Source organism: Engystomops pustulosus, chromosome 7, assembly GCF_040894005.1.
Source record: "Engystomops pustulosus chromosome 7, aEngPut4.maternal, whole genome shotgun sequence".
Taxonomy (NCBI): domain Eukaryota; kingdom Metazoa; phylum Chordata; class Amphibia; order Anura; family Leptodactylidae; genus Engystomops; species Engystomops pustulosus.
In genome coordinates this window covers 23,487,714-23,504,490 of record NC_092417.1, presented here as the reverse complement: position 1 = coordinate 23,504,490, position 16,777 = coordinate 23,487,714, and the positions used below count along the sequence as shown (strand labels likewise).

At 41.5% G+C, this 16,777-nt stretch overlaps 1 protein-coding gene across 4 annotated transcripts in view; it reads left to right on the top strand.

The window, feature by feature from the left end:
- Positions 1–16,777, top strand: part of CADM3 (cell adhesion molecule 3) — a 265,166-nt gene that overhangs the window by 230,461 nt on the left and 17,928 nt on the right. For all 4 annotated transcript variants that reach the window (XM_072115133.1, XM_072115132.1, XM_072115134.1 and 1 more), the window contains 2 exons: positions 2,987–3,077; positions 16,406–16,578. In XM_072115133.1, coding sequence (XP_071971234.1) covers positions 2,987–3,077; positions 16,406–16,578 — 264 coding nt within the window. The remainder of the gene's footprint in view (positions 1–2,986; positions 3,078–16,405; positions 16,579–16,777) is intronic.

The following is a 16,777-nucleotide window of genomic DNA, read 5'->3' as shown; positions in this document are numbered from 1 at the left end:
CCGCGAGTCTCCAGTGTCTTATCCCGGCCGCTCTGTCATTACTAGATTTATGTATTTGTTCCACAGTGTTACGGATCTGCTGGGTTATCCGCAGCCCCAGTCTCTGTGCTCCATAAAGCATCGGCACTTAGCGAGGAGTAGCGAGAGGTGTGAGCTAAACATTCAATGGGCTTAGCAGAAACTTTATAGCTGCTGCGCTCTGCAGCAGAATGAGTCAGACAGCAGGTTCTACAATAATGGGGAAATATGCCCAAATTATCCACTACCTGAGCCCAGTACATTCCCCGGCACAACAGCTCGCTGGCGGAATAGCGCATCTACTGTATCGCACTTTACCTTCTATTAAATGGCCATAAAAATCATAGAACGCTGCCCCCCAGTGGGCACATTACCATGAAATATTGTTTAATAATTGTGTTTCTTTGCTGACGCTGTAATGGGGCTGTATTTTCACCGTATGAGGATTACTGATCAGCACAGCTACATAAATCACCGGGACTAGTAATGCACAGCATCCTCGGATTACACTGCATTCCATAAATTACACGGATTACACTGCATTCCGTAAATTACACAGATTACACTGCAATCCGTAAATTACACAGATTACACTGCATTCCATAAATTACATGGATTACACTGCATTCCATAAATTACACAGATTACACCGCATTCCATAAATTACATGGATTACACTGCATTCCATAAATTACACAGATTACACTGCATTCCATAAATTACACAGATTACACTGCATTCCATAAATTACATGGATAACACCGCATTCCATAAATTACACAGATTACACTGCAGTCCATAAATTACACGGATAACACCGCATTCCATAAATTACACAGATTACACCGCATTCCATAAATTACATGGATAACACTGCATTCCATGAATTACACAGATTACACTGCATTCCATAAATTACACAGATTACACTGCATTCCATAAATTACATGGATTACACTGCATTCCATAAATTACACAGATTACACTGCATTCCATAAATTACACGGATAACACCGCATTCCATAAATTACACAGATTACACCGCATTCCATAAATTACACGGATAACACCGCATTCCATAAATTACACAGATTACACCGCATTCCATAAATTACATGGATAACACTGCATTCCATGAATTACACAGATTACACTGCATTCCATAAATTACACAGATTACACTGCATTCCATAAATTACACAGATTACACTGCATTCCATAAATTACATGGATAACACTGCATTCCATAAATTACACAGATTACACTGCATTCCATAAATTACACAGATTACACTGCATTCCATAAATTACACGGATTACACTGCATTCCATAAATTACACAGATTACACTGCATTCCAAAAATTCCACCGATTATATATACATCATTCCAAAATTACTCAGATTACATACAACAATTATTCAGATCACACTTCATTCCATAAATTACACAACTTACATACATTACATTCCAAAATTACTCGGATTACACTGCATTCCATAAATGAATTAGATTACCGTATATACACTGCATTACACCAGCCACTTGGATTTTATACTCTTGTGTTCCATAAATTCCGTGGATTACACTACATTCTATAAATAACACTTAGTGAATTATTTCAGAAATCACTTGGATTACAATCCCATCCAAGAATTTCTCTGATTATATACCTTGCATTCCATTAACTAGTCAGATTATGTACACTCCGTTCTGGAAATTTGTTAGATAGCACTGTCTTCCATGATCAGATTATATACACTGCATTACATACATTATAAAATGCATTCCACAAATTCCTTGGATTACAATATACAGGCCTATATAATCTGGGAGGGGGTCAGTTTTGGCCATACTGGTCTTTTGATCCTTTTGGTTTCTTACATGTGATTTTCAGGTTTTTACTATATTAGGACTCCTGACATCCCCTGATAACCTGAGTATGATGGGAGTCGAAAAACTAAAATCACTGATTTCTCACCAAATAATGGATTTTACAAAGATGGTCACAATTTACTTAATAAGAATGAATGTTTCTAAGTCTTTATTTCTTGATATATTGAATAATTTGAATACAGGCAGTCCCCGGGTTACATACCAGATAGGGTCTGTAGGTTTGTTCTTAAGTTGAATTTGTATGTAAGTCGGAACTGTATATTTTATCATTGTAATCCCAGCCAGAACTTTTTTGGTCTCTGTGACAATTGGATTTTAAAAATGTTGGGTTGTCATAAGAACCAGGATTAACACTAAATCTTCATTACAGGCACCTGTGATAACTGTTACAGCTGATTATTGTAGCCTAGGACTAAAGGACAATAAATTACCAATATCCAGAGGTCCGTTTGTAACTAGGGGTCGTATGTAAGTCGAGTGTTCTTAAGTAGGGGACCGCCTGTACATCCAACGTTGCATGTATTATCAGACGCGTTTTGGGCCCGTTCTACGAGCCGCATAGTCTCGAAACGCGTCATCCAATACTCGCAACTTTGGATGTATTCACATTTTTCAATCTATCAAGAAAGCCTTAGATAAATGCATTCTTAGGAAACCAATCGTTATGGATCCCCTGAAGTCCAGTGAGTGGCTGTCCTGTGCACAGTGGTGGTATCATCTCTGGAGTGGCACCGCGTGCACATTGCGGGGTATTAGTTCTACATTCGCTACAGAAACTGGATTAGTGCTGGCTAGGTCGTCTAGTGGTCAACATCCAGGGTGCCTGGGTCCTGCCCCGGGGCTTCCATTTACCGCCACTGTTGGGTCTATCCTAAAAATGGCTGCCGTGATGCTGTGTGTAAGTCATAGACACATCCCCTTTACTGATTTGAGGGGCCAAGCCTATTTTACAGGTCATGCAGATGGATTTCTAACGCTCATCACTGCTGCCCGCCTCATAATGTTGGCAAAATATTTGACTTTTGCGAGAATCTCTGCTTATTGTGTAATTATTTTGTCTCCTTCCTTTTCAGATCAGCCCACAGCAAAGATTGAGTCTCGGCCTAACCTGCCACGGGAGGGGGACAGGCTGCAACTGCAGTGTGATGCCTTTGGAAACCCTGAGTGAGTATGAAGACTTACCTTAGTGTTTGGCCACATAGCTGAGGGGGGGGGGGGGGTAGATGATCTTCTATGGGACCATGTGGCACATGTCTTTCCACAGATGTTCTAGTGGCCCCATAATCATCGACAGGAATACCATGGCCATGATACATCTCCACAATTTGGGCGTGTAGGCTTTATCATGGATCCATAAGTGATTCACAATTGATTCATTGAGTAGGAGATGGTGGGACAAGGACACCCTATGAGAAGAACCTGTCACCACTTGAAGGTCTACTAGTGGATTGGTCAACCAAACCATATAACACATTAAAGGGTGGAGTAAACATAAGGGCCAATGTGGAAACCCACATATACATGGTGGTGGCCCTTAATCCTTAGCTTTTGGTAAGTGGAGCTGTCAACTAATCCTAAAGACAAGCACAATCTTCCCTGCGACTTGGTTTTGTACAGAAGATACCCATGCTCTATAAAGAACTGGTAACAGAAATCACATCGTCTTTGGACCATTATTGGATCTCCGTACAGTAGATTTCCATTGTCTTTGACACTTTGCCATTAAAAGAGCTTTCCGAATTTGTGACCTACTCAACTAGCTGAGCTTCCACGTAGTAAAAAAACGTAGTGACCATTGCTAGAACTATTGGACCATGAATATGACTAAAAAACAATCAGCCAGAAGTTTTGGCTATAAAGATGCATCTGCCAATGGATGATCATGGAAAACCCTTGTAGATGTACACAGTACAGGAGCACCATCCTGGAGGACCTCAACTGGTTGGGTATCTTCCAGCTTGGTTGAACTTCTCTCTACTCAAAGACTCAATTACCTTTGGCAAGTCAACACAGTCCTTCCATTATGGGTCAACTTTATCACTGTGTAGCCTATAGTCATGCCAACATGTCCACAAATGGATAAGCTTTCTCCAACTAGTGGCCATGTTCCACTTACATCTAGTTCCACACGAGTAGCCCAAATACCTGGCAATGGTACCAAAACTTCTAGTACGGACTCTATCGTGCTCCAGATACAGTGGTGGTATAGCAATTCCCATCTTTATGTTTGACTCTCAACTGGCACTAGTCCAAGTCCACATTGGGTGGTCACACTTGGTGCCACAACCTGCCAACCATCCGCCAACCAGCTGTTCAATCACCACACAAGTGAAACCTGCATAGTGTAGGGCACATTATAAGCTTTCTATACATTCCTTCCCCGTGTCCCAGTGACCTATAATTGAAGAAAAAAAATAACATTTTTATATTTATGCAAATGAGCCTCTCGGTGCACCAGAGGCGGGGCCATGTCTTCTGATGAATTAATTTTGTCTTTTCTACACCTTTTTCTATGGGGTATGTTAATTATTGTGTGAAGAGTTACTTCTGGGTGACAGTTGACAGTGTAAAAAAAAAAGTGCATCAACAGACAAGGCACTGCCCAAGGTGCCCCGAGTATCTCATTTGCATAAATATAAGGATTGTATTTTCTTGTGAATGACAAATCATTGAGATGGAAGAATGGTTTTTCTGGGAAGCTTATAAAGAGCCTTACACAGTTCTGGTTTAACTTGTAGGGTGATTGGTGAGGTGTAAAATCCCCTTTAAGTAGACTCGGCTCACCCCTCCTACCGATAGCAGAGCTTGCAACCTTTGTCCATGAGGAGCAGCCACTTTATTTTGCCATATCCTGTAATTACGGTATATTTCTTGTACCGCTACAGCGGCTCAGATTATACGTTGGATTATTTTTTTCTCCCTGAAAGGAAGTGAATATCTATTTTCCAGTTTTTATTTTTCTTTCTCTTAAATTATCGGTCAGCTGTACTAACAGGAACAAGCTGATGTTATTACTGACCTGACCTTTACTGACCACAAAACACAGAAAGAAGAGGAAATGTCACTGCTCGAGCTGTGCTAAGAGGAATAGCCGGTCCACGGCGCCCACAGCCATAGAGAGGGATTCTGTGTTTTATAGAAATAAGGTTTAAAGGGAACGTGTCACAATGAACAGGAGCGGTGAGCAGGACATTATAGAGCAGGAGGAGTCAGGCAGGTTGGTATATGAACATGTTTGCATTTTATTCTTCATGATTCCTTCTCACTTCTCTCAGTTTAGTAGTCAAGTGGGCGGTCCTACTCAGTAGCAGTCAGCCAACAGAGATATCTGTCAGTTACTAAGTTGGACCGCCCACTGAACTACTAAGCTCTACAGACACTTACTGTATATGAAATATCTTTACAAACTGTAACAGTATCTTTTCCCGCTGTAACATGCTCCCTGCAGATAGGACACTTTGTAGAATCTGCTCATCTCCTCCTGTTGTATAACCTATAGATAGGACACTGTATACAATCTATTTAAGCTCTTCCTGCTCTATAAGATGCTGCCTGCAGATAGGACACACTATACAATCTGCACAGTTCCTGCTATTCTATAACATGCTGCCTGCAGATAGGACACTATGTACAATCTGCTCACCTCCTCTCCTATAACATGCTGCCTGAAGATATGACAGTATGTACAATCTGCTCATCTCCTCCTGCTCTATAACATGCTGCCTGCAGATAGGACACTTTGTACAATCTGCTCAGCTCCTCCTGCTCTATAACATGCTGCCTGAAGATATGACAGTATGTACAATCTGCTCAGCTCCTCCTGCTCTATAACATGCTTCCTGCAGATAGGACACTATGTATAATGTGTTCAGCTCCTCCTGCTCTATTACATGCTTCCTGCAGGTAGGACACTATGTACAATCTGCTCAGCTCCTCCTGCTCTGTACCATGCTTCCCGCAGATAGGACACTATGTATAATGTGCTCAGCTCCTCTTGCTCTGTTACATGCTGCCTGCAGGTAGGACACTATGTACAATTTGCTCAGCTCCTCCTGCTCTATAACATGCTGCCTGCAGATAGGACACTATGTACAATCTGCTCATCTTATCCTGCTGTATAATCTGCTGCCTGCGGATAGGATACTACATACAATCTGCTCAGCTCCTCCTGCTCTATAACATGCTGCCTGCAGATAGGACACTACATACAATCTGCTCAGCTCTCCTGCCCTATAACACGCTGCCTGGAGATAGGACACTATGTACAATCTGCTCAGCTCCTCTTGCTCTATAACATGCTGCCTGCAGATAGGACACTATGTACAATCTGCTCAGCTCCTCCTGCTCTATAACATGCTGCCTGCAGATAGGACACTATGTACAATCTGCTCAGCTCCTCCTGCCCTATAACAAGCTGCCTGCAGATAGGACACTATGTACAATCTGCTCAGCTCCTCCTGCTCTATAACATGCTGCCTGCAGATAGGACACTATCTACAATCTGCTCAGCTCCTCCTGCTCTATAACATGCTGCCTGCAGATAGGGCACTATGTACAATCTGCTCAGCTCTCTTGCTCTATAACAAGCTGCCTGCAGATAGGACACTATGTACAATCTGCTCAGCTCCTCCTGCTCTGTACCATGCTTCCCGCAGATAGGACACTATGTATAATGTGCTCAGCTCCTCTTGCTCTGTTACATGCTGCCTGCAGGTAGGACACTATGTACAATTTGCTCAGCTCCTCCTGCTCTATAACATGCTGCCTGCAGATAGGACACTATGTACAATCTGCTCATCTTATCCTGCTGTATAATCTGCTGCCTGCGGATAGGATACTACATACAATCTGCTCAGCTCCTCCTGCTCTATAACATGCTGCCTGCAGATAGGACACTACATACAATCTGCTCAGCTCTCCTGCCCTATAACACGCTGCCTGGAGATAGGACACAATGTACAATCTGCCCAGCTCCTCCTGCTCTATAACAAGCTGCCTGCAGATAGGACACTATGTACAATCTGCTCAGCTCCTCCTGCTCTATAACATGCTGCCTGCAGATAGGACACTATGTACAATCTGCTCAGCTCTCCTGCCCTATAACATGCTGCCTGCAGATAGGACACTATGTACAATCTGCTCAGCTCCTCCTGCTCTATAACATGCTGCCTGCAGATAGGACACTATATACAATCTGCTCAGCTCCTCCTGCTCTATAACATGCTGCCTGCAGATAGGGCACTATGTACAATCTGCTCAGCTCTCTTGCCCTATAACAAGCTGCCTGCAGATAGGACACTATGTACAATCTGCTCAGCTCCTCCTGCTCTATATCATGCTGCCTGCAGATAGGACACTATGTACAATCTGCTCAGCTCCTCCTGCCCTATAACAAGCTGCCTGCAGATAGGACACTATGTACAATCTGCTCAGCTCCTCCTGCTCTATATCATGCTGCCTGCAGATAGGACACTATCTACAATCTGCTCAGCTCCTCCTGCTCTATAACATGCTGCCTGCAGATAGGGCACTATGTACAATCTGCTCAGCTCTCTTGCCCTATAACAAGCTGCCTGCAGATAGGACACTATGTACAATCTGCTCAGCTCCTCCTGCTCTATAACATGCTGCCTGCAGATAGGACACTATGTACAATCTGCTCAGCTCTCTTGCCCTATAACATGCTGCTTGGAGATAGGACACTATTTACAATATGCTCACCTCCTCCTGCTCTATAACATGCTGCCTGCAGATAGGGCACTATGTACAATCTGCTCAGCTCTCTTGCCCTATAACAAGCTGCCTGCAGATAGGACACTATGTACAATCTGCTCAGCTCCTCCTGCTCTATAACATGCTGCCTGCAGATAGGACACTATGTACAATATGCTCAGCTCTCTTGCCCTATAACATGCTGCTTGGAGATAGGACACTATTTACAATATGCTCACCTCCTCCTGCTCTATAACACGCTGCCTGCATATAGGACACTATGGACAATCTTCTCAGCTCCTCCTGCTATATAACATGCTGCCTGCAGATAGGACACTATGGACAATCTGCTCAGCTCCTCCTGCTCTATAACATGCTGCCTGCAGATAGGACACTATGTACAACTTTGAACTATGATGTGTTTCTTTCACTGCAGAATTCTGAGATACTGAGGAACTACGTTTTGGTGTAAACATATAGTAGTCCCTCTACAGGTGCAGAGAATGAATCCTGAATCATTGACGTTTACACTGTGTATAATCGTCTCCTCTGTTCCATTCACTTTTAGCAAGCAGAGAGAGTGATTCCTTGTAGTCAGGCAGTGCGCGGTGCGTTCTAGCCTTATACAGAGGATATGATGTGACGTGTAACGCGTTCCCAGTCCGTAACTGATTATTCAGCGCCTTCGTGTTACTAGTCCCACCTCAGCATTTCTCAGGGTCTCACCTTTCCCACTCCTCCCCCATCCCTTCATCACCTCCTACACTAACAGCAACAATCCATCAAACACCAAGCCGTGAGCAGTCAGTGATATTTTTCCGTAGTCTCCATATCGTAGTTTTAGGGATCTTCTCTATCGGATTGGGACCATTTACTGACTTGTCTTTTGATTCTATAGGGTTGATGAATCCAAAAATCATTGGGTTATGTTCCCCATCTGATTTATAGGGATTCCCATTCACACTCCAATGGTAGTTATCAAAATTCCAAGTTACAGACAGAAATCCTCTGTCCGATAATCCGATAAGTGACTAACAGATTCCTCCCTCAATTAGCCAATCATGACCCAATTCAGCCAATTCTGCTTTTCTTTCACCCAACATCAGGATAGTTACAGATGGAGGATAAATGAAAGCAGGGATTATGCCCCACCCATTTGGTTTTTTTTTTACACCCCTGCTCAGAATACATGCCCCCAGTATGTAAATTTACCAGAGACATTCATCTTCCAAACATTCTCGTTCAACGCCGTTGCCATAAATCCTTTTCTAGGTGGTGAGGGTATGCACAGACACATGGACGGCTCCAGGTATCAGTAGGCCCCGGGGCGACAGAGCCGCAGTGGGCCCCTTTGTAGTGAACTTACGTGGCGGCATTAAAGATTCAGAAACTAAAAAAGTCTCCTGTTCCCTAAAATATTCTCTAGTTTATCATACAAAACAGCCCCCTCATGGTTATATTATATACAGCCCCCTCATGGTTATATTATATACAGCCCCTCATGGTTATTTTATATACAGCCCCTCAGGGTTATATTATATACAGACCCCTCATGGTTATATTATATACAGCCCCCTCATGGTTATATTATATACAGCCCCTCATGGTTATTTTATATACAGCCCCTCAGGGTTATATTATATACAGACCGCTCATGGTTATATTATATACAGCCCCCCATAGTTAGATTATATACAGCACCCTCATGGTTATATTATATACAGCCCCCTCATGGTTATATTATATACAGTCCCCTCATGGTTATATTATATACCGCCCCCTCATGTTATATTATATACAGCACCCTCATGGTTATATTATATACAGCCCCCTCATGGTTATATTATATACAGTCCCCTCATGGTTATATTATATACTGCCCCTCATGGTTATAATATATACAGCCCCTCATGGTTATATTATATACAGCCCCTCATGGTTATATTATATACAGCCCCCTCATGGTTATTTTATATACAGCCCCTCATGGTTATATTATATACAGCCCCCTCATGGTTATATTATATACAGTCCCCTCATGGTTATTTTATATACAGCCCCTCATGGTTATATTATATACAGCCCCTCATGGTTATTTTATATACAGCCCCTCAGGGTTATATTATATACAGACCGCTCATGGTTATATTATATACAGCCCCCCATAGTTAGATTATATACAGCACCCTCATGGTTATATTATATACAGCCCCCTCATGGTTATATTATATACAGTCCCCTCATGGTTATATTATATACCGCCCCCTCATGTTATATTATATACAGCACCCTCATGGTTATATTATATACAGCCCCCTCATGGTTATATTATATACAGCCCCCTCATGGTTATATTATATACAACCCCCTCATAGTTATATTATATACAGCCCCCTCATGGTTATATTATATACAGCCCAGTCATGGTTATTTTATATACAGCCCCGTCATGGTTATATTATATACAGCCCCGTCATGGTTATTTTATATACAGTCCCTCATGGTTATTTTATATACAGCCCCCTCAGGGTTATTTTATATACAGCTCCTCATGGTTATTTTATATACAGCCCCCCCATGATTATTTTATATACAGCCCCCTCAGGGTTATTTTATATACAGCCCCTTCATGGTTATATTATATACAGCCCCCTCATGGTTATATTATATACAGCCCCGTCATGGTTATTTTATATACAGCCCCTCATGGTTATATATATACAGCCCCCTCATGGTTATATTATATACAGTCCCCTCATGGTTATATTATATACCGCCCCCTCATGTTATATTATATACAGCACCCTCATGGTTATATTATATACAGCCCCCTCATGGTTATATTATATACAGTCCCCTCATGGTTATATTATATACTGCCCCTCATGGTTATAATATATACAGCCCCTCATGGTTATATTATATACAGCCCCTCATGGTTATATTATATACAGCCCCCTCATGGTTATTTTATATACAGCCCCTCATGGTTATATTATATACAGCCCCCTCATGGTTATATTATATACAGTCCCCTCATGGTTATTTTATATACAGCCCCTCATGGTTATATTATATACAGCCCCTCATGGTTATTTTATATACAGCCCCTCAGGGTTATATTATATACAGACCGCTCATGGTTATATTATATACAGCCCCCCATAGTTAGATTATATACAGCACCCTCATGGTTATATTATATACAGCCCCCTCATGGTTATATTATATACAGTCCCCTCATGGTTATATTATATACCGCCCCCTCATGTTATATTATATACAGCACCCTCATGGTTATATTATATACAGCCCCCTCATGGTTATATTATATACAGCCCCCTCATGGTTATATTATATACAGCCCCCTCATGGTTATATTATATACAGCCCCCTCATGGTTATATTATATACAGCCCAGTCATGGTTATTTTATATACAGCCCCGTCATGGTTATATTATATACAGCCCCGTCATGGTTATTTTATATACAGTCCCTCATGGTTATTTTATATACAGCCCCCTCAGGGTTATTTTATATACAGCTCCTCATGGTTATTTTATATACAGCCCCCCCATGATTATTTTATATACAGCCCCCTCAGGGTTATTTTATATACAGCCCCTTCATGGTTATATTATATACAGCCCCCTCATGGTTATATTATATACAGCCCCGTCATGGTTATTTTATATACAGCCCCTCATGGTTATATATATACAGCCTCCTCATGGTTATATTATATACAGCCCCTCATGGTTATATTATATACAGCCCCTCATGGTTATTTTATATACAGCTCCATCATGGTTATTTTATATACAGCCCCTCATAGTTATATTATATACAGCCCCGTCATGGTTATATTATATACAGCCCCCTCATGGTTATTTTATATACAGCCCCCTCATGGTTATATTATATACAGTCCCCTCATGGTTATATTATATACAGCCCCTCATGGTTATTTTATATACAGCCGCCTCATGGTTATTTTATATACAGCCCCCCTCATGGTTATTTTATATACAGCCCCCTCATGGTTATATTATATACAGCCCCCTCATGGTTATTTTATATACAGCCCCCTCATGGTTATATTATATACAGCCCCGTCATGGTTATTTTATATACAGCTCCATCATGGTTATTTTATATACAGCCCCTCATAGTTATATTATATACAGCCCCCTTCATGGTTATATTATATACAACCCCCTCATAGTTATATTATATACAGCCCCGTCATGGTTATATTATATACAGCCTCCTCATGGGTATTTTATATACAGCCCCTCATGGTTATTTTATATACAGCACCCTCATGGTTATATTATATACAGCCCCCTCATGGTTATATTATATACAGCACCCTCATGGTTATATTATATACAACCCCCTCATAGTTATATTATATACAGCCCCCTCATGGTTATATTACATACAGCCCCCTCATGGTTATTTTATATACAGCCCCCTCATGGTTATATAATATACAGCCCTCTCATGGTTATATTATATACATCCCCCTCTTGGTTATATTATATACAGTCCCCCTCATGGTTATATTATATACTGCCCCTCATGGTTATACTATATACACCTCCTCATGGTTATATTATATACAGCCCCCTCATGGTTATATTATACGCAGCCCTCTCATGGTTATATTATATACAGCCCCCTCATGGTTATATTATATACAGCCCCTCATGGTTATATTATATACAGCCCCCTCATGGTTATATTATATACAGCCCCCTCATGGTTATATTATATACAGCCCCCTCATGGTTATTTTATATACAGCTCCATCATGGTTATTTTATATACAGCCCCTCATAGTTATATTATATACAGCCCCCTCATGGTTATATTATATACAGCCCCCTCATGGTTATTTTATATACAGCCCCCTTCATGGTTATATTATATACAACCCCCTCATAGTTATATTATATACAGCCCCGTCATGGTTATATTATATACAGCCTCCTCATGGGTATTTTATATACAGCCCCTCATGGTTATTTTATATACAGCACCCTCATGGTTATATTATATACAGCCCCCTCATGGTTATATTATATACAGCTGCCTCATGGTTATATTATATACAGCCCCCCATAGTTAGATTATATACAGCACCCTCATGGTTATATTATATACAGCCCCCTCATGGTTATAGTATATACACTTCCTCATGGTTATTTTATATACAGTCCCCTCATGGTTATATTATATACCGCCCCCCATAGTTAGATTATATACAGCACCCTCATGGTTATATAATATACAGCCCTCTCATGGTTATATTATATACATTCCCCTCTTGGTTATATTATATACAGTCCCCCTCATGGTTATATTATATACTGCCCCTCATGGTTATACTATATACACCTCCTCATGGTTATATTATATACAGTCCCCTCATGGTTATATTATATACAGCCCCTCATGGTTATATTATATACAGCCCTCTCATGGTTATATTATATACAGCCCCTCATGGTTATAATATATACAGCCCCCTCATGTTATATTATATACAGCCCCCTCATGGTTATATTATACGCAGCCCTCTCATGGTTATATTATATACAGCCCCCTCATGATTATATTATATACAGCCCCCTCATGTTATATTATATACAGCCCCCTCATGGTTATTTTATATACAGCCCCCTCATGGTTATATTATATACAGCCCCCTCATGGTTATATTATATACAGTCCCCTCATGGGTATTTTATATACAGCCCCCTCATGGTTATATTATATACAGCCCCCTCATGGTTATATTATATACAGCCCCTCATGGTTATATTATATACAGCCCCCTCATGGTTATATTATATACAGCCCCTCATGGTTATATTATATACAGCCCCCTCATGGTTATATTATATACAGTCCCCTCATGGGTATTTTATATACAGCCCCCTCATGGTTATATTATATACAGCCCCCTCATGGTTATATTATATACAGTCCCCTCATGGGTATTTTATATACAGCCCCCTCATGGTTATATTATATACAGCCCCCTCATGGTTATATTATATACAGCCCTCTCATGGTTATATTATATACATCCCCCTCTTGGTTATATTATATACAGTCCCCCTCATGGTTATATTATATACTGCCCCTCATGGTTATACTATATACACCTCCTCATGGTTATATTATATACAGCCCCCTCATGGTTATATTATATACAGTCCCCTCATGGTTATATTATATACAGCCCCCTCATGTTATATTATATACAGCCCCCTCATGGTTATATTATATACAGCCCCCTCATGGTTATTTTATATACAGCCCCCTCATGGTTATATTATATACAGCCCCCTCATGGTTATAATATATACAGCCCCCTCATGGTTATTTTATATACAGCCCCCTCATGGTTATATTATATACAGCCCCCTCATGTTATATTATATACAGTCCCCTCATGGTTATATTATATACAGCCCCCTTCATGGTTATAATATATACAGCCCCCTCATGATTATTTTATATACAGCCCCCTCATGGTTATATTATATACAGCCCCCCTCATGTTATAAAGCCACCCTCACCCCCTATGGATTGATTACAGAGAGCTTCACGTGGGGCCCCCAGCAGCTCTGGACCCTGGCACTTGCCCAGATATGCCCAGTGCCGGCCCTACACAGACAAACAAAGCTGAATGCCGCCCACCGATGTCAACAAGGACTATTACCGAATCCAGAATACTGCATTGTGCTTATCCTCTAGTAATACATTATTGGAAATGTATGCACAGTATTGAAACTGTCCAATCTCTGCAGCCAGGGCTGTGTATTGACAAAGAAATGTGACGCCCAGTTGTACAATTATATCTAGCGGCGCAACAAAAGATGACGCAGGTCGGGTGAAATAGACATGTCAGGAGAGGTGACGGTCCACTTTAGGACACCTAATCGATACAGTAATGTAGAGGGATCTGTCCTGATGTATCGGCGCGATGTTCTGCATCACTGCAGCTTTGCCAACATGTTTCTACAACCACTTGTCATCCGAACCCCATTGGAGACGAACGCGTGCCTGGAGAGGTCCCTATTTTATTATGTAATTCACCCGGGCTACATTAATTAGCTGATAGTGTACAGCTTCCCGTACATCCTTAATTAAATGAGTACAGGTTAATTAAATCAATGGGAAATCCTGAATCGTCGCCTCTCGCTCCGGCTGGGTCATGTGACACGCGAATCCCTCAATCATAAGACGTATGATGTCATTAGACGCCGTTTCACTACTGTTGCACGACGCTGGAGCTACGCGTCGTCCCTCCTAGTAATAACTACAGTATGTCTGGTCTTTATCCACCGCCCGTAGCCCCTTTACCATCTGACAACAGCGTTTTAGCACTTCTCGTTTATTCCACATTGAAAAGTATTGATTTCCGCTGCTCTCAAAGAGTCCGGATGCCTCGTAGGATTGGAAAGGTTCCCACTGAATGATGTGTGATCTAAACAAGATATTAATAGGAGTGTAGAGCAAAGTCATGGGTGAGAACAAGTAAATGGCCCTTAAAGGGGTTTAAATCGAATGGCAGGTTCCATTTAAACACTGAGGGGCTGACAAGGCCGACGCCACGATTTTTATGTTGATATGTTGGACATTTTTGGAAATCCCATTTAATCAATAACTTGAGTGGCAGGTTCATTGTTAGTCAAGTGACAGAAGGTCATGCATTTGGTGGTGGTACCTGGTATTACAGCTAAGACCTATCCACTTGAATGGGTTCTAACTGCTATACCATACACAACCACAAGCGTATGTGTGGCGCCGTTCCTGCAAAGTATTGAAGGGAACATTCTTGCAGCAAATAAGTTAGGGTGGGGGCAGTTCAATCTCCAAAAATAAAATATTTATGGACTACGTGGATGAAAGGTCTTAAATATTAGTGTCCCTGAAATTCTTGTAAAAGCTTAAAAAAAAATCGGAATGGCTTAGACATCCTCTAATGCAGTGGTGGCGAACCTATGGCACGGGTGCCAGAGGTGGCACTCAGAGCCCTTTCTCTGGGACTCAGGCCATCGCCCCAGGTGTTGACAGAACTGCATCTCTGGAGGTCCTCCTGCCTGACTCACCATTCTTACTCTACAAAGAGACCCTGGAGAGAAGCTACAATGAGAGTCTGAATTTGTCCTCCTTCCTTCAACTGTATTGGTGGCCTCAGGGGCCGATACGATTGAATGATGTGGAAGAACTGGTAGCAATAAGTTGCAGCTTAAAATGCCATGTTGGCACTTAACGGTAATTAAGTGGATTTTGGTTTGCAGTTTGGGCACTTGGTCTCTAAAAGGTTCGCCATCACTGCTCTAATGCAAAAGAGGATATGCGGAGAAACTGAAAGGAGTTGACCCTACACAAGGCCCGTATTCAAGAAATTATATATACAACAGACTTTTTCTTTTTTTTTTTCTGCAACAGAGGATATAACCACTTATTGAGCTCATAGAGAAGCCATCAAGAGCTTCAACCTACCTGTTGCTGGAAACAAGTGCGGGAGAAGTCTCCTAGTGGCAGCACCCATGCACCTTGGCCTGACAGATTTCCCCCATATTTTTCAGAAATGTTGAAACATTTTGGTGAAACGAGTTTCGTTATGAGATCGACCACCAAGCTTCTGTAGAGTAGCAACTAAGTTGTTTTTTTTCTTGGTTCTTCTACTTGGCAAATCCACCAGATAAGGAGCCAGTGCCGTCAATTGATGTTTAACTACTTTGTCCTTTTGCAGACCAATGAAATACACCTGGATGCGGAAGAACAGCGAGCTGCCCAACACCGTTATCACGGATCACAACAGCCTGGTATTTCAGAACCTCAACAAAAGTGACAGCGGCACCTACATGTGCCAAGTGTCCAACCCGCTGGGCGACTACATCGCAGAATACAAACTGGATGTCAACGGTAAGTCTGTTCTTAGCTTGCGGGATAGACCCCTGTGCATGCTACTGTGTTATGCATGCATTTTATCATTTCTACATGTGTTGCATGTAGAAGGGTTGCATGGCTTCATATTGTCACATATCAGACACGCCGAAACAGTACTTTACTATTAAGTTCCTCTCGGAGTAGACTTCACTGGTGGCGTCACTTCAGGTGACCA